Raw genomic sequence first — 20,436 nt, 5'->3', positions numbered from 1 at the left:
CTTCAGTTCAGAAATTCAAATTTAGGAGCAAGATAGACATAGCTTATCATGCCGGCAAAGAAGGTTATAAGACAGATTGGAAATAATACTAAAATAATGGGATATGAATTACACATGAGAAGAAGAAAGATAAAAGAAACCTCCAGCATACATCTAACTGATAACACCTTGACTGGCATAGCAATTAGTCAAGTCTGGATACTCTATCTTGAAAGCATTTAAATAGTTTGTTTATTCAAGTGCAGAAAAGTGGATAGCACATCAGCCTATCAAGAAGACAAAATGTAGGATGTAAAAGAGTTAGTAATTAGCGTCTTATAAAAAATGTAGGTAATTAATAATTAGATTAAGATGATCATGTGTGATATTAACTATGACAACAACTAATACAATGCATTTATCATTGTGAATATTAGGAGTTCCTGAAAGAGAAATTCATTTGTAATGATTTAAGTTTTTTGCAGTGCTTTGTTTATGTGTATATATATATATATAAATAAATACTTTCAAATGAATAACTTGTGACTTGTATACATGTTCTAATGTTTTTTATTTTAGAGTAAAAAAAGAAAAATGGATGAAGACAATGAAGATGAACCTCCATCCTCTAAATACCAAGGTGCCTTTATATATTTTCATTTTATTTTCTCATTATTTATTAAAATTAACTTAGAATATGAGAATAATCAAAAAGCTAAGGTATGAAAGCAACTACATAAATATTTTCACTTCATATATGTTAGTTAGAGAATATTCATTTTAATAAAAGATGTAACTGTTGCTCTGAAGAAATGCACTTTTTGACAGAGAACTAGTATAAATAAATTTAGTTTGTCAGTTATTCTTGCATATCCAACTGACATTGATAGATTTTGATAAAAACTGTCCAGAAAAAAAGTTTTTAGCTTTACTTTTGAGTAAAGCTATATGAGTTTATTGCAGGGTAAAATTACTTTTTAAGTGATTTCTGCGTGGTATAAGTAAGGTTAATAAAACTTTTGAGTGTTGCAGAAGATATTGATAAATACATTCAATCAATTTGTTTTGAAAGTTTTAAAAAATCTTGAATATTAACCTTTTTTAAATAGTACAACACAAATGGAGAAAATATCAGTAACTGATGTATTTTTTTCCTATGCAAAAAAAAATTGCATATTTAATAATGAATTTTTTCTCTTAACCAATAATATGAAAGGGTGAATTTTTGTTTGTTTGTAACCTACCTTTTGAAATCACTCCAGAAATATTTATTAAATACATTTTTGATTTAATGAATGTTTTATTTTAAACTGAAAGTTAGTGTAAGATTTAAAAATACAGCAACTTTCCACTGTCTTATTACATAGTCCCATTGGGTCTAGGTTTTATTTTTTATTATTTTTTTTTTGTATAAGCTTCATGGAAAATACTAAAACACTAAGCTTGTACTAAGAATAGCTGTTTAACACATCTAAATTCTATTTATTCTTGGTATTATACCATATGACAGCAGCCAACAATTAAGCTTTAACTGCTTGTAGACATAATAAAACAGCTAACAATGTTGATAATGTGTGCAGGTTTCTTATACTTTAATTTACTTATCTTAATGACCTTAGAAGGTGTTTAAATATTCAAAAGCATTTAAACAGAATAAAATTGTAAGTTTGGAAAGCATGAAGAAATGATGAGAAATATTACTCATGTAAATTATATTAAAAGAAATAAGTTATTGCCTTTCATCACCCTGTTTTTTTTTCACTGAATAAATTTTCATATCATAGATAAGAGAAATACTTTGAGACTATGGGACATTTTGTCATACTTTTGGGTTGTATTGTGTTTATAGCCCTCATCATCCACTGAAAGCTCTGCAAAAAGTTTTTTGTATAATTGTCAAATGAAATGTTTCATTGAAAATTTCAGTAATGATATAGGAACTAACATGCAGAGAAAAAGTAATATTTTGCTATCTTTATATTAGTTGTGAGCAAGGGTATCCACCGTACATTTAGTAAACCAAATATACAAGGAACAGAAAATACTTCCAAGGTAATGTTATTTTCAGCTTATTTTTATAAGACTGGCATGAAGTTTTGTCTTTCTAATTTTAATGTGAAATGATGAATTGATTTCATTTAATTCTTGATGAATTTAGAACACAGCTGAATAATATTTCTATTCTTGACTTCACACACGCTTTTCTTGATTTGACTGTTAGTATCATAGTAGGTCATTTTATAGAAAATCAAACTATAGTACCTACATTTTTCTTCACCTCAAACTTAACATGTTAAAAAAGTATACCTTTACCCATATTTTAAAGTTTAAGAAGTTATTCTCAGAATCACATTATAACTGACTATTCCAAAAACTATTAATTTAATATTCTTTTCTTGAGAAAGATATCTGCACTGATAATTTGTCGTTGTTTATTTTATTACTTTTTCTATTTGTTGTGCATAATTTACCACATATTTATTTCTGACTGACTGACTTACTTTTGAGTAATATGTTATCTTTTTATTGTTATTATGTTTATGTGAAATTTTACTGTGAGTCATAATTGACAATCCAATTTTGGGAACTTCAAACTACATGTTTATGTAAGTTATAGCAACTAGCCCAATTTGCTGTCTGTTGTGGTTGCAACCAAATTATGTGTGTAACAATAATAAAAGAAAATGCAGAAACATTATTCTAATGCTTAGAGTGAAAGTAAAAAAGAATGTATAACAATATGTCGGCTACACTTATCTGCTATATCCAATGCTGATGAGGACTTTCACTTAATAACAGGGCTTTCCTCCCTTGGCTATGGTATGACAGGTACAGTAGTAGTTAAGACACTATTATTTTTATCAAGTTGCATGAACAAGCGAACAACGAGTGTAATGGGGTGAACAAGATTATTATCTTTTAGTTATTAACTTGAAAGTAATGAAAGAGTAACATCTATAAGTAACACGTCTTATCATTCTACTGTTAGTATCACAGCAAACTTCTTTTTTTATATTGATTTTCATAAAGCAATTACTGTTTTAAGATACTATTTGTTTAGAGTTTTAACTGTTTTTCTGAATAATAGGCATTTCTTGGTAAAATATTTCTCTCTTAAAGTCTAGTTTGCTTCCTAATTGGATGAGCTTATTGAAAATTGGTTGACTGGGAAAATAAACTGAGTTTAAGCCTTCCCTAAACATGGATTTATTTTATTTGTAAAGCTATTCTGCAGCCAGAAAATAGTTTGCTTGTCTGTTTTCTTTTCATTTCTGAGGGAAAGATGGGATATACAAAAATGATAAAGTTGTTCAGTGAAACACAGTTTCCTGACAGTTTGGATAAATACTATATATCAATGGTTTGTGAGTGAGTCATTACCAAACTCAGCTGGAGTACTTCTAGTGGTGTTTAATTTTTATGTGCTAATAGTAGTATTGTTCACTGAGAAGTTTTAATTTATCCCTTATTATGCTGATAAGTTATGCTTTTAATTATTAATCAAGAAATATATATATTTAAATACATCAATGCAAATCATTTCTGAATCTTAAGATAGGTTTGATTATACAATGAAGATAATGGTTAAGTTTCATGTAAAAAAAGCAGTTTTGTTCACATTCATGATATAAGAGAATCTTAAAAAATACTAAAAATGCTTATGATGTAATTTTTCCATAGTGATTTAATTATTTTATAAAACTCGTGGTGAAATTTGAGATTTTTCTTTAATTTGACAAATTCACAAAAGAAACATTATGAAAAGAAATTATTAGTTGGAGGGCCAAGTGTAGCCCAGTGGTTCACATGGTGGACTATGGATCTGCAGGGCTGTTCGTGTTTAGAAAGATGATGGTCAGATCACATTATATGGTCAAACAAGAGTAATCCAAGAGTTGGCAATGGGTGCTGAGGACTTGCTGTCTTTCTTCTGGTCTGTCACTTTAAAATTAGGGAAGTTAGTGCACATAGACTTAACAAGCTTTGTGCAAATATCTTGAAGACAAAACAAATTAGTATATATGTATACACACACATTGTATGTTTTATTCATCAACAGAAGGCAGGTGGTGATGTGAAAAAGAAAGGGCAACACGATCCTTATGCTTATATCCCTCTGAATAAGCACACTTTAAATAGAAGGTAAGAAACTTAAAACATGTTCAATAGAGTTAAACAATTAATGCAGTGAATTTTTTCTACTTTCTTATGCTTAAATTTCATAGTGACTTGTTACTTTTAGTGGACTTTTCTTCTTTAGGGGTAAACTGGGAATGGTGGTGTAATCAAATGAGTGATATATATAAAGGGAGTTTAGTGACCTCATGAAGGTCATCCAGTTTTCCAGGAAATGTTTAGTCTATTTCTCCATGTACTGTTGTAAGCATTTCATTCCTGGTACAATGTAGCCGATGAATAGATTATATGTGAAAAGGCATCAGGGATATTTTACTTTAGAAATGGCTAAAAACTATACTTAAGTATTTAGGTTAAATAAAGGTGCCACCTGGAGACTGATAGAAAAAGATATGTTGTGTTAATCAATTTATAAAAACGATTATGGAAAATTATCTTAAATAAAAAGTAAGTTTTAAGAAATTCAGCATTCACATTACATGAAAAAAATAAGCAAAGAATAAAAATTATTTTTCTAACAGAGATAAAACCAATGAACAGAGATCACTGATTCCAGGATCTAGATTAATTCCGAAAGGTTGAACAGTGTTTAGATTAGCAATCCAATGAGCTTCTTTTATTTCTCTATCTGCTTTAGTTTTGAATCCTGTATTAATACCAATGAGAGTAATATCGTTAATGGAATGACTAGGTTGGTGAAAGTCTCGAGCAACAGGGAAATCTTTTTTTGGTGTTAATTTCTGTTGATATTCTAGATAAAGAAATTTCCCACTATTATCACCTGTACAACCCTTTGCTGGAAGAAAAAGAACTACAAAAACTTACAAAGAGAACTGATACATTCCTAATCAAAAGGATTAACAAAAATCAGCTTTCTACCAATAACACCAATTCAAAAAGTGCTTCTAACAACACTCTTTCAAACCCTTTTCTTTGTCATAAAGAAACAACCATAACAATAAGCAGTGTACCAAAAACTACCAAAATCCGTTCATCTCACAATGAACAGATTAAAAAAACGTTTAAAAACACTTCATCCTCTAATACACATAAGCCTTCTCAAACTAATAACTCTGTTGAAAATAACAGTGACCTCATAAAATTTACAGATAACGATGAACATTTCTGACATATCTCTAACATTGTTAATCTTTCAGATATAATTCTCTTTGAAGCAGAACTCACTCTTCTTAGTAAAGGTCTCAACTTATTCCCAAATAACAGCTATGTTTATGAGCTCAAATATCTTTCTGACATTCATGAATTCTCTAGAAAACTAAGACATCATGAATTTCTTCACAACAAACCCCCACCCTACTGAAATTCAACAAGCACTGAACTTTAAAGAAAAATCTTTATGGACGCCTCCACCAAACAGAGAACCACATTTAGAGAGTTATATTAAAGCAGTAGAAAATGGCATAATAATATTAACCAAAATGAAAAGTGCTTTAAACAATCTTAAATCGAACAACAATATTATAATAAAACCAGCAGACAAGGGTGGAGCTATTATTATTATTAACAAATAAAAAAAAGACTATATCACTGAAGCTAACCAGTAAATGGAGGACACTAATTTCTATAAGAAACTCTCACATAATCCTACAACTCACTTTATTAAGACCATAACTGATAAGCTTAAAGCACTCCTTCAAAACAATAAAATTAACAAAGAGACCTTTCAGTATTTGATACCCAGACAAGCTTTTCCTGGTAGACTTTATCTCTTACTCAAAATACACGAACCAAACAATCTAGCTCACCCATGATTTCTAATATAAACATGGCTATTGAAAAGTTGTCTGCTTTTTTGACCAACACATAAAATGTATTCCCTGTATCCCCTCCCCTCTTACATAAAGGATACTACTCACTTTCTTAACATCATAAAAGATATTAATACTTACAGACAGTTACCACCCAACAGTCTTCTTTGCATGATGGATGTTTCTTCCCTTTACACCAACATTCCACATGATGAAGGACTACAAACTTTAAAGTCTGCATTAAATCTCTCTAACCAATCAGAATCTCAAACAGTAAATGATCTTGCCAGCCTGGTTTTAACTTTGAACAACGTCAAATTCAATAACAAGCATTACATTCAGGTTAACAGTACTGCAATGGATACCAAAATGGCTCCCGATTATGCCAACATTTTTGTGGGTCATATTGAAAACCAGCTTTTACAACTAAGCCCTGTAAAACTTCATACCTGGAAACATTACATAGACGACATATTTTTCATTTGGACAGCCGGTCTTAAATCACTTCACTTAAGAATTTATCTCACACGCAAACTACTTTCACAAAACAATCAAGTTTACCTGTGATTGCTCACCTACCCAGATTAATTTCTTGACATCACTGTTCTTCTAAAAGACAGAGTTTTGTACACTGATCTGTACAATAAACCTACCACAACACCTTCACTATAAAGGCTGTCACTCCTCTCACACTAAATGAAACATTACCTACAGTCAAGCTCTTATAATAAAGAAAATATGCTCAGATGAAACAGACTACAGAAAACATACCAAGGATCTAAAACAAACCATTTTACAAAGAGGATATAAAAATACCAATATCGACAGACAAGTTGAAAAGGCTAACAACACTTAGCAGAAAAACATTCTAAATCAGAGCAATACTAAACTTTCAAATAAAATTCCTCTTATTATTACCTGTCAGATTAAACTCAGAAACGTTTCACAAATTCTGAAAAACCATTTTCATCTCTTACAACTGAACAACTTCCTTAAACAGATATTTCCTGAAATTCCTGTTGTCTCCTTCTGAAAAAACAGAACTCTAAAAGATATCTTTGTTCACACAAAAATGAATTGCATCCCACCCAAAAATGGGTGTCATCCATGTAATAAATCCCGTACTGAAACCTGCAAGTTCATAAAAACCACTGACTCATTTTCTGACAAGCACAATCAAAGAAACCTTAAAATATCCAAAGAAATCACTTGTGAAACAAAAAACACTATTTACCTTGTACAGTGTACAAAATGCAATCACCAGTATGTAGGACATACATAAACAACTCTTATGGAACATTTCAACAATCATAAACTTTCTATTGACACCGAAAAAAATTTCCCTGTTACTCAACACTTTAATCAACCGGGTCATTCTATTAATAGTGTTACTCTCATCGGCATTGACACGGGATTCAAAACTAAAGCAGATAGAGAAATAAAATAAGCTTATTGGATTGCTAATCTGAACACTGTTCAACCTTTCAGAATTAATCAAGATCCTGGAATCAGTGATCTCCGTTCATTGGTTTCATCTCTGTCAGAAAAATAATTTTTATTCTTTGCTTATTTTTTTCATGTAATGTGAATGCTGAATTTCCTAAAACTTACTATTTATTTAAGATAATTTTCCATACCCGTTTTTATAAATTGATTAGCATAACATATCTTTTTCAATCAGTCTCCAGGTGTAACCTTTATTTAACTTAAACATTTAAGTATAGTTTTTAGTTCTAAAGTAAAATATCCCTGATGCCTTTTCACATACAATCTCTCCATTGGCTACATTGTACCGGAAATGAGATGCTTGCAACAGTACATAGAAAAATAGATTAAATATTTCCTGGTGAACTAGATGACCTTCATGATGTCACTAAACTCCTTTTTTATGTATATATATCATTCGATTACACCACCATTCTTAGTTTGCCCCTGAATAAGAAATGTCCGCCTTTCAAAAGCACTCAGGTTATAGGGTTTTTATTCATTTCTGTCGAGACTTCTTGAACCTACGTGTTTTTCTAACATCATGATTGTTACTTTTAGTTTTACTCACTCTAGTTGTACACTATAGTTATTGCAGAGTAATTAGTAATGTTAGTTTCTACTGAATGTTTTTATTTTTTTAGGAAAAAGGTCAAACTTGCTGGACAGTTCAAGAATTTTGTGTCAGCTTCTAAAAAAGGTGCACAGAAAGGAGCTAAAATAAAAATAAGAATGAATAAAAGGGGGAGAAAGTAATTATTTAGTTGCTTTTTTAAAAGGGTGTGTGTTATAGAGCTTGTTTATTTGGGATGTTATCTAAACATGAATAAATCTAAGTGTACAGATACTCTTCTTTGTGAAATTATTAAAGTGTATGCTATTCATCTTGTGCTATGATTTAAATGTTTCGGATATAAGAACATTCTGAAAAGTGGAATCTAGATTTGATGCCAAAATCACTATCTTTTTCATGGATCAAATAATGCTGGAAATGTATTTAGTGTACTATCTTATAATTTTAAACACCACAAATTTTACACAGTAAAAATACTATAGTAGACAGTTGAAAAATGATAAACACCAAAGACTCATGAAATTGTGTTTATGTCAAGGTTTCTGCTTTGAGTGGACCTTGCACAATAAGTAGAAAAGGCATATTGCCTTTCTCATGCACTTGAATGAGTGTTAAGATACAATGATAATGCTGAATTTATACTCATCAAACACTCGGCAAAATAAGATATAACTCAAACAGTTTTGTATTGTTTTATCCATCAAATGACAAGAAGATAATAATATTACTTTATATAATGGAGATAGTGCTTATGACCATAAGTTGATGAGAGAAAAGAAAAAAATTTAATGTGCAAAACACCTTTACTAAAAGATATATGATGTAAATGATTCAACATAATAAATACCAAAAGATCAGGGTAAAGTGATTTTAGTCAGAGTTTTATTTCATAAATGTAATATCCTCTACAACTTTTGTGTAAATAAATAATTATCAATATACATTACACAGAATAAGAAAAATAAGTTTGTGAAATTTAATAGATATTACTCTTTTTAACCTATTTAGCAACATTTCATGCTTCTGATTATAATAGTAGGTTGAGTTACTATTAGTAGATATGTCACATCTCTGTTGTTAGATGGCAGACGAATTATACCTTTGTTTCAACCTTATAGGTGTCACATAAGAGTGTAATGGTATATAAGTATCAAAGGTTCCTCCAAGAAGTTAACTTTCTTATTTACTAACTTTTGCATTGTGTGTGTCATCAAGATAGTGTGACAGTTGTGCAGAAGTACTACACTCTTATTTTGATGTTTATTTTTTCATTTTAATCTTGTAAATTTTACATCCTTTCAGAGTGCATTCTGTTCACAAAAATCTAAAACATCAATACATTGTTCTTACAATAAAGAACCAAACTTGAGTAACAGGCCTACAAAAGACTCAAACCGAAATTCTGTGCCTATTGATAACTTATTAACACAAACTCTTCATTCTACAGAGAGTTGAGTATGTTATATTAAAACTGTTTTGAATATGCAGTTCTTCAAAAAACGTTTATGGCTTTTGGTAAGGGTATGTAACAGCCCTTTCCAATGGAAAATATTCATGCACTCTCATCATAAAATGTGTTCAGTTTAAGAATTTCAAATTTCGAAGACAGGAATATCCTTTGTAATTAATGGCATGTGGAAAAAAAAGGTTATTAAACAGTTTGGAGCCCCATGACCATCCAGAAAAAGATCTACAGTAAGTCAATCTCCAGCCATGTTAACAAAGTGTGACATTTTGTAACAGATGAGAATCTGTGAAAACATAGGTTTGTGGCATAAACTGTTCATGTGACCTAGACAACAATGTGAAACATGTTGCTTCCACAAAATATCCAGGAAAGTAAAGCCAACTGTAGGAAACTATATGAGCTGTACCTAGTCAGAGGAAAGTAGCAATATGCTGTACCATTCAACAAAGCATATATATAATTTGTAACAAGTGTCTTGCTATTTTCCACTGTTCAATGGGTGAAAAACTATTCCAAACTAGTATGTGACATGTTGTAAAACGTTTTCAAAGAGATTCATGATTGTTGTTGGTTACTCTGCCAAGGCATGTTATGGATCAGGAGAGCAGATACAAAGATCAATGAGAACCCTGTTTACTAACAGACTAGTGGTGTTGTCCCTCTGGACCATACAAAAATACCAGCTTCGTACAAAATGATAAAAGCCCTATACCCTTAGCGCTTTCTAAAGATGGACCTTTCTTCTTCAGGGGTAAGCAGTACAGATATGAGACCAACAGTGTGTGTGGGTTTACCAGGATAAAGCTTTCAGTCATTCTTATCATTCAACCATTGCACACATCAAGCACCTACAGAATGAAATATGTATTCATGCTATTCCATATGAAGACATGCTGGTCAAATTGCTGATGCAGCATCTATGGATTTCTGTGTGGTTGGACTGTTCAAACAAGCACTGGGAACCTCGCCCTTATACATTAGATAGATTAGAGAAGGTCTCCATGGAAGAATGATGTGCCTTGGACATGACAGCCTTACATCAGAGCCTTTTGGAATGGAAACTATGCTTGTTTCATGATTATCGGATAAAGCATGACCAGGTGTGGTGACATGGACTGTGATGAGGCTCCAAAATCTTTTAATGTAACATACTTTTTTTTCTGTATTTCATTTGTTTTAAATTTCATTCTTTTGATTTTAACCTTTCTTAAACCAGTAGTTTCAAAATAACAAATATTTAGTTTAATTTAAAACAAAGGATGACTTGTATTAAATCTGTAAACATTATGTCAGTGTAATGTGGGACTGTGTTTTAAAGTATTTTAAATATTTTTCAATTATTAAAGTTCAGAGATGGCTTGAATGGCTAACTTGACACTACTTTTATGCAGATGAACATCTTATCACATGTAAAAGCTTGTGTAGAGGCTGAAAATTGGTAGCTACAGTGGACTTAATGGTTGTTGGTTGGGAGTTATACTAGTTAGTTTAAATAACTTGGTTGGAATGTTATACTAATATAATTTGTCTACTATGCTACTAATTAGTGCCTTACTAATACAATGGGGGCTGGAATGCCAACCTGAGGAGGTAAGTTTACCTTACTTACCCCCAAGTGGTAGTACCTTATTTTGTCTTTCTTTATTTTCTATTTTACTTTGGAGAGCAGTCACCTTCCTACGACTGTATGCAGGCAGTGAAGGGTGATATAGATGTGGGACATTGTGGACTAGAGCACCCACATCTTGATCTCCTAATTTCTACTTTTGAGTTTTTTTAAATTTCTTCATGTGAGACTAGTGAAAGGAGGTTAAGACTGATATATGGTGTATCCACACCGTGATATGGGTCCTACTTCCGCAGTCACCTACAAATCCAGGGTACATTTTATATCCCACATTATAGCCTGTGCTCTGGGGATCCTTTTGATTTCTGCAAGTCTTTATTTGACTTTTGTTTGGGCTTGTTTTTGTTCATTTGGATGTCATTTATCACAGGTTTGGATGTACTGTTTTTAACACAGTCCTCCCCTCTGATTTTGTATTGCTTGAATGTTTGAGTATTTTCTATATTTAATATCTTTTAATAAGGATGGAGGTTGGGAGTGTAGAAATATTAGGGTGACTTTATTTCAATTTATTTCTACTTTAAGAAATTTAAGGGTAACTTTCACTATCTATAGCCAGTTGTGGGAAGGCAGTAGAAGCTGAGATGTTATGCTGTAAGCACTCAGCTTCGTACATCAATTATTTTTGATAACTTTCCATGATGGCTGACTAGTTTGACATCAGCGTTTGGATATTGTCTGATAGATGGGATATCCCCAACGCATTTGGGTGCTATTACCACAGACATTATCCGTTATGACAGTAATTTGACAACCAGGACACCGATTTGTTATTGTTTTATAGTGTTGATTTAATCGCCTGTAAACAATTAATGTAATCAATAGTTTGTACAATATATATATACAGTATGAAATAAGGAAGTCACGTAACTCGAGATTGGTTATTCCTTAATAAAGGTATCTTTGCATATCGGGGTGCTGGTTAAACTTGTAGTGGTTTTCTTTGTCTATGAACTTTATTAGTTTCAAAATGGGTTTCTCATTGTCAAAAGTGTTCATTTACAACCTAATATACTTTAGAAAAGAATACAAGGTTTGCAATGTCTGCTGTTAAAGTAATGGTATTCAGTCATTCAGAATAATGTATTTAGTTTATTTACACAGTAGAGTGTTATAGAATGCTTTCTGTAAAATGCAATATATTATTCTGATAATCTCAGATATACTGATTTATCTTAAGAGTATTTGGATAGGATCTGCAAAATAAAAGGAGTTTTGACAGAAGATGTTTTGTAACTAGATTTCCCTGACTCTTGACTGAGTTGTGAAAAGAAAGAGAATGAAACAAGGTACATCACAATGAAAATTATATATACAAATAATAAAAAAACATTTTGTAAAAGTAAAATGGTTTAGGAATGGTAGTGCCAAAAAGAATGAAAACAAGAATATAAGGGTGATGCATATATACATAGGCCATCCCAACATAACTTTTAATATTAAGATTTAATGTTACACTGTAAAATGTATGGGTATAAAATGGTTATGAGGTGGGTCGATTTGACTGACCTCATAGCTAGAGTCTGTAATAACCAAGATATGTTTTAACTCAACTTACTTTTCCTTGTATGCAAGTCCTAGGCTCTTAGTTACACTACATTGATGCCTACCCTGACAAACTGCGTACAAACAGTCAGGAATATATAACTTCCAAGAGCAGTAATATTAAAGTCAAGTATGCATTTTATAGTGTAATATTAAATGTTAATATTGAAAGTCATGGAAGGATGATCTAAGTATAGTTGTATTATCCTTATATTCTTGCTTGAATTCTTTTTGGCACTACCATCCCTACATCATTTTACATTTACAAAATGTTTTTATTTCTTGTTTTGTGACGTTTGTTCCCCTAACAGCTAGTTATCCTATGAATGTGCATAAAAAAATCTAATATAAAGTGTATTGATTTTTTGTACTCCTTCACTTCAAGCATAATATAGGGGTTGGCTCCCTAAAGACAAAGCATGGAATATTCTATATATTACAGTCATCTAATTTTCATCTATTATTGGCTGGTAATTCCTGTTTCATCCTGAATTTTAAAGGAACACCAGAGTTCTGTAAAAAGAAACTACCATCAAGGGGGTAATGATAAAATCGTTTAAACTACAATTACGATTTTTTTTAAATTGCAACTAAGCGATGACATCATGTACTGCCCAGATACACACAGAGTAGATTTAGGTTTAAATTGACATTAGTGATAATAGTTGTAGAATTATCTCGACTTAAACATCAAGGTAAACAATTTAGTGGGTTGGTCACTTTCTAGTTTAATATCTTAGCGATGGTTTCTTGCCTATTTTTGGGTTTGTTGGGTAGAAAAACAAATGAAAGTGAGTGGCAATCATCTTTTAAAGTAAAACTGTTGTTTTTTAATTTTTAGCTTGCATATTTGTATTATGCCTATTGAGTACCTTAGCTATCCCGACATACAGTCTACCGACTCTTTGATATCATAAGCACGATCAAAATAAATGTATTGACCAGGACAGTATCTTTAGTGAAGCTTGAAAGCTATCAGAGTCTGCAAATCTCCAAAAGCTGGAATCTGTTCCAGACTAAGAAAATATGCATTATGTATACAAAACAATGATTCTATTCGTCTAGGGAAACCTGTACTACAAGTCACTGTTCACCATTCCCACTGTGAGTGGAAAAGAACTACTTTTACATAGCTTGTTCAACTTTACAGAAATCTTTCCAATGAGAAAGAACACGTGATACCATGGGTGAGAAAGCGGCTTATGGACTAAAAAAACAAAAAATGATGAGGCTCATTAACCTCAGAGCTGTGTTAATGGTGTATTTTAAAACCAAGTTATAAAGTAGGAAATTATAAAAAATAAAACACTTGTTTCCACCATGGTATTTGAAAAGTTGGAATAGAAAAAAAAGTCGCCTCATCATGCAACAAACAGATTTTCAAAGTCCTGGTATGCAGAAGCGTGTAGTGATTTGTCACTAGTTCAATGGATGTTTCAAAACAGCTTGAAGACTGTGATGTATGACACCACAACTGAGTTCACGTAGGAGAAACTTTGAAATTTAATTGAAACTGAAAACTGGTTGCTTGAAAGAAGACTTTTTAATATTGAACTGGGATGAAAGGGCGATATTTAGATATTAAGAATCACATACGTAGTTAGCAGAAAATACGCTAATTATAAGAAAGTGAAAATGTGGTCAAAATTTTGTTATCACATTTTGACAGATTTGAAATGAATTTCTTTAAAAGTATCAAACTACTGGTATAATATACATTATCGTTATAAGTGACCAATCACAAACTGAATCTGCATAATCTAGAACTACTGCAGCTCCATGAGACAGTTGTAAATTAACCACACATTGATGATGATGTAGAGTACGATATAACTATTCCTTTAAACTGTAGATGATAATCTTGATTTATTCATGTTACAAAAAGTAATTACTAGGGCTTCATAAATGATTTAGACTGGATCATAAAAAAACCCAATATCAAAATTACAACACAACCTGTCTAAATGGTAGAAAAAAAAATCCAAACCTTGTATACAATGAACATTGACGTCGTGGGGAAGCATAATATGGCAATGCACTAAACAGACCATGCATACCAGTTCCCAAACTGGGGTTCATAAAAAGTGTCGGATGGGGGGGGGGGGGGCTGTAGCAAATACGTAATTTTATTGAGTTACTCAGTATCTATAGATTTATTGGGTGAGGGGCCTTTTGCAGAAAAAGTTTGGGAAAACCAGACGTATACTACCACATCTTACAGGTACAACAAAGGACCCTAACTAAAACAATAGTTCAGGAAACAAAAAAAAAGTGACAAAATATATAATAAGCCCTGTACATCAAATGTAATACAAACGCATTGTATACAGTGAGTGTTTGTTTTCTTTACAAAAAAAAGAAGAAATACAGGAAAATATGTATTTCACTTACACAAAATTAATTTTACATGAATGCACTTCAGCAGTAACGTTTTAAACACAATACAAAAACTACTGAATGCCATTTAAACAGAAAATACACAAATCGGGTTAGAAAAACGTAAAAAAATGAAATTACACTTTTTTTGTAGACAATGAAGCATATAATTACAAAAATACTTAATAAACGAAGAAAATGGCATTAGGGTAAGTATAACTACAAAGTAAATACGAATGAAACGGGACGATATTTTACTTGCAGTATTTCGAAAATTTATTTTAACTATACCAAACAGCAGTGCGTTCTGAAGGTAATAAATATAAGAATAATATATAACAATGAATAGAAAACAGAGTAGATCTTTTGCAGATAACCCTTTATATCTTTCAAATACATAATAAAAAGTAATAATAATAATTCTGAACAAAATATATCAAAAGGAAATGTAACAATAATAATATATACTTACAGAATAAACATTCGTTGGAAGTCAGCGTTTTACTTTTATAATCTACAATACGCTCTACATCATCCTGCATTTATGACAGCACTACTCCAATTCTGCTATCTGTAGCATCCGTATCTAGAATGAATAGATGGGATAAGGTAACACTGGTGCATCAAACATTCAAATAACTTTCACCAATCTTCAGCTCATCTAAAATGAGAGTAGAACTTAATTTAGATTGCAGCGGAAAGATTGGCCACGAACATTTATAATACGACAAAAAAACTGAGAAACTGCACACTTCTTTCTTATTCATAACTGTGACTCAGTCTATGACTACTTCTATTTTAGTAAGATATGTAGACACTTCGTCTCTGCTCACCATATATCCGATAAACTCCATATGCATTTACTACAGTTTTAAACTTGCTTTTCTTAGATGCTGAAATACCATACTTAGGTTTTGATCCTAAGACTGAAACATGCAATAAACACTAAAATGTCTATTATCTCTTTATATATATATATATATATATATAGAAAATTCATATAAATCTTCTTGAGTGCTGAAAGCAGCCTTTTCTCCCCTTATATTGTTTTACTCAAGCAAGGTCTAGTTAGCTAAACCAATAGCACAAGTTGTTTCCCAGCTGAGGTTATATTCTTGGTACCCAAGAAACTCTGCATGGTGGCTGCTTCGAAGGATGCATGTCTTTTCTATATAATACTGGTGATGCTGTTTCTTTATAGCTAACTATCTGATCCATTGAATAGATTGGCAGATTCCATCAACAAATTTTTGCAGTTGCTATGCCTGTCTACACTTAAACTGTATGTACTATCTTCCACTAACGACTTCAAGTGCACTGCTACTACGAATTTGTATGACGACACAATGAAACTGATGTAGCATTAACTACACTAGTAGTTTCAGTAACTTCCCTTTCATAGACCATATTGTACGGAGAGGTTTATTATCCTACTAGACTGCTCTGTCAAAATTAATTTATGAGTGTGTTTAGTTTCTTGAAATGTTAAGTGATGGAAGAAAAATTGGGGCCATTTTTTCTTTGATTTTTATAATGATATCTATTTTGTTATCTTTTATAAAACATATTTTTGTGCTATCTTGTAAATAGTTTTGTGCTATTTTGATTCCAGTTTTGTTTTTAATTCTAAAATTCCTACTTTTAATTTGTTAACTACATCGAGGTATTACACTAGGAAGTCTACATATTTCCGAGATAGTTCACGGGTGGCGCCAAAGAAATATACTACAACTCTATTAATAATAAACTTTAATTACATTTTGTTAAATAGTATGCCTATTTTGCACAGATAAATTACACCTGAAAAAAAATTACGAAAATGATATTCCTCCATCACAAATTAAAAAACCTGGGATGCCCTAATAATTAATGCTTATATTTACAATGATATAAAACATTTAGGGACAACAAAGGCCTATTTCTGGTAGAGCTGCCAATTCTCTTACAGACGTATCCACCGTGCGGTAGATGGTGGAAAGCCTCCAGATATGGAGGTTTGCTGTGATTAACTAATAAGCAGCTTTAGACTGTTACGACAGCGGAAGTCACGTGACGCTGGTAACACGTAATTAGCATCTCGAACGTTCCTGAAGGCTCGAGCGTTTGCTAGACTCGCGCTTTTATAGTATATAAGCCGGCAAATAAAGTGACGGCAAGAATTGAATTGCAGACATAGAGATATAGAGAGAGATAATTCAAGCCGTAAGTAAAGTGCATGAATCGTTGTGAATTCTAGCGTGTGTTTAAGTTAAAGTGACTGTGGAAATTAAGTGTGTTGCAAAGTTGTATTGAGAAATAATAAACTAGTTATATTTAAGAAAGGACTTGTATCGCTGCAGTTTTTTTGGACAAAATTTCTACGGAAAATTAACCAACGACCAGAGACTTAACAGGACCAATTGGTGGCGGTCACTGTGGGTGAGGTGAGATAATCTTTTGGAACAGTTATCTTTAAAAAATACCTGGTCTCACTGGTAGGTAAAATTCCTGTAATGATCATGAACACGATGGAAGATTGTAATGCCCAAGACCAAATGGAATACAAGACAGTATCAAGTCCAAATATAGGGAAAACATTTCTTTATGGCATTTGAATATAAAAATTTAAGGGGAGTCACGGGGCCGATAAAAGGAGGACAGGTAAAAACCAAAACTAAAATAAAAAAAATCACTTATAACACCAGAACACTCAGAATAGACGCAACCTAAATAGGCTATCTAAAGAATCGAAGGGTTTCAACAGGGATATCATAGGCCTCAGTGAAACAAAACGAAGAGGAGAAAAGCTCATCTAAACGAAGTAAGTGATATGATTACAATAAGTGGGATAAACAAAGAAAGACCCATATTCTAAGGGATTGGGTTTCTTAATTCATCGAGAGAAAAAAAAATGTATCAAAAGATTTCAAAAATAGTCATCCATCTCTCTTAAATATCTAAACATTAAAAAAGAAGAAACCATGACAGCAGCTTAGATCTATACACCAACACAGGACCACAATCATGAGGAAGTATGGGTAATTTATGAAGAAATAAGTGAAATAGTGAAACATAACAAAATATCAAGATACAAGATAGTGATCAGAGACTTCAAAGCTAAAATTGGAATGAAGGAACCAAGAGATCCATGTACATGTGTCCATACAGTAAGGGAGAAAGAAATGAAAGAGGTAACAAAATGCTGAAATTTGCCATAGAGAAAAATTTAATTATTGTTAAAGAAAGCAATATCCAGGTACTGGACATGGGAGACTCTTAACTCCATAACTCAAGAGGTCTCAGCATGTCTATGATTTCTTTCTATCAATGTCTTTGGACTTACATGATCAACATTAAAATGGTTGACATTATTAGTAATGTTGGAAGGCCCTCAGGTTGCAGTTCAATTATTTTGGTGGGTAACCAAGGTGTAAGTCTCTGAAGAGAAAATTCCTCCAAATGGAATCGGGGTCATTTGAGCTCACCTTTAAATCAATACGTCTGTCCTTTTCTCTGCCTAAGATTTTATCAGAGTACAGGTATATATATCTGATATTACCTTGCAGAGTTTGTTTGTAATTAAGCACAAAGCTACACAATGGGTTATCTGTGCTCTGCCAACCACGAGTATCGAAACTCGGATTCTAGGGTTGTAACTCCGCAGACATACCGCTGTGCCACTAGGGGCACCTTGCAGAGAGCATAAGAGAGAAAACACTATGGAGGAAACTAACTACCACATTTACAGTAACTAGGTCCTGGTTTCTGTAACCAAAATTTTGTTTAATGTGGTATTCCAAGTTTGGGAAAAAAAATCATCCCCAAAAAGCACTAGAGTATAGTGAGTTGTTGCCAATTGAGTGTAAAAGACAAGACTTCGTATGAAGACAAAAAAAGAAAAACTCTTTTATATAAGAAAAATTAATGGTTATCCATGATGTTTTTCAGGACTATTGAATTAAAGCAAAATTTTTAAAATTAACTGAAACTGAAAAGAAATTTGTACTTGCTGAGACTTTGAACTCAATCAACTAGGTAGAAATAAAACTGTCTCTGTGGTATTCTAAGGTGAAACGGATTTTTTCATGAGTATTGGGTATTAAGAAGTTATACAGAATAGACAAGTGATTTAAAGTATAAAACAATATTTATTTATGTTTAAAAGTAATGCTCGAATTGTGACTATTTAAAAAGAGGAGTTCCATAAATATAATGAAAGAGGTGTACATTACAATTGTATTCTCATATAAATATACCATGAGTTTAATTACTTCATTGATCAGTCACTAATTAGCTCAAAATTAAGATTTCATAATTTTGCACAAACAAAATTTATTATCAAAGTAAAAACCAACTTTATCAGTGGTTGATGGGTATGATATTTTGCACAGAACGAATCAGTACAATTCTAGCTGTGCACACTTCCTCCATTGAAGCTAAGTCAGTCAGTAAATTTCCACTTTCAAAACGTTTCTGCGTGCTCGTAGAGGATGAAGTTCATATTTCTATTTACGATAGGAACGACGTTATTTCCCTCTGTTCCCTCTCAATTCGAGTACTGATTAAAAGAGCAAACACAGTGCATTGATTTATGTCAGCACACTGGACTGACGCCTTTTACTATATCGGTGAATCAATCAGTAGTTGTAGTATCTCGAGATATCATTCCTCCAATTAACTCACATTGAAAACCAAGTAGAAACATATTAATCCAATGCTGCTTTACTTAACAGGAAACATCGGATACCTATAATGACCAGCATTACACACGTCTGATAGTTCTCATACAAAATAGTTTAGACCATAACCTTTAGATATCTATTTCGCAAGCGTAGGACATTACTGTCATTGACCTACTTGCACAATGTGTGACATTGCAGCAATACACACACAGACAAGGCATATATTATCTACAAGAGAAAAACAAAGGTAACTAGAAGTAAAATAAATAGTTTTCTTGACCCGGTGTTTATGCCAAAACTGTATATTTTGAAAATTCCTACATTAAAATAAAAAAGTAAAAAAATGCATAGTATGCCTACATATTATACTTCTCTTCCTTCTAATTTTCGACTTGTCATTAAAACCAACTAACCTTACATGGTCAAGAAACACTACCTTTCTCTTGTTCCTCAGAATGATTAAACTAAAACTTAAGCTAAATACTACATTTAAATACAACAAAATAAAACTCTTTATCAATGACGCAATGCAATACAACGCACAATGAAACATCTTTCATCATAAACATAGTATCAATCAGTGATTTAAAAGAACACTGACACTGGTGAAATCATGAAAAGATACAACAAAACATAAACTTAAATATATATGCTGACTTTATATACAACTAAGAAAAGAAAATACTTGATAACACATTATTGAGAAACAAAACACTTTTAGATGATGAAATAATTCACAAATACATATTGTTGCGTCAGCGAGGTCACGTGACTCGTTCTCTCGAACCTTCGGGAATTGTCGGGAGATTACTAGA

The 20,436-nt window shown here is 32.0% G+C and overlaps 1 protein-coding gene across 2 annotated transcripts in view; it reads left to right on the top strand.

Moving 5' to 3' along the window:
• The window catches only part of LOC106464195 (RRP12-like protein), a 150,038-nt gene extending 141,784 nt beyond the window's left edge, over nt 1–8,254 (top strand). For both annotated transcript variants that reach the window (XM_013924320.2, XM_022391898.1), the window contains 4 exons: nt 559–619; nt 1,964–2,031; nt 4,040–4,122; nt 8,015–8,254. In XM_013924320.2, the coding sequence (XP_013779774.1) occupies nt 559–619; nt 1,964–2,031; nt 4,040–4,122; nt 8,015–8,126 (324 nt within the window). In that variant the 3' untranslated portion in view covers nt 8,127–8,254. The remainder of the gene's footprint in view (nt 1–558; nt 620–1,963; nt 2,032–4,039; nt 4,123–8,014) is intronic.
• The last annotated feature ends 12,182 nt before the right edge of the window (nt 8,255–20,436 follow it).

The sequence above is a fragment of the Limulus polyphemus genome, unplaced genomic scaffold (genome assembly GCF_000517525.1).
Source record: "Limulus polyphemus unplaced genomic scaffold, Limulus_polyphemus-2.1.2 Scaffold1585, whole genome shotgun sequence".
In the NCBI taxonomy this organism is placed as follows: domain Eukaryota; kingdom Metazoa; phylum Arthropoda; class Merostomata; order Xiphosura; family Limulidae; genus Limulus; species Limulus polyphemus.
The sequence above is the reverse complement of the archived record's forward strand: the minus strand, read 5'-3'. Positions and strand labels throughout refer to the sequence as shown.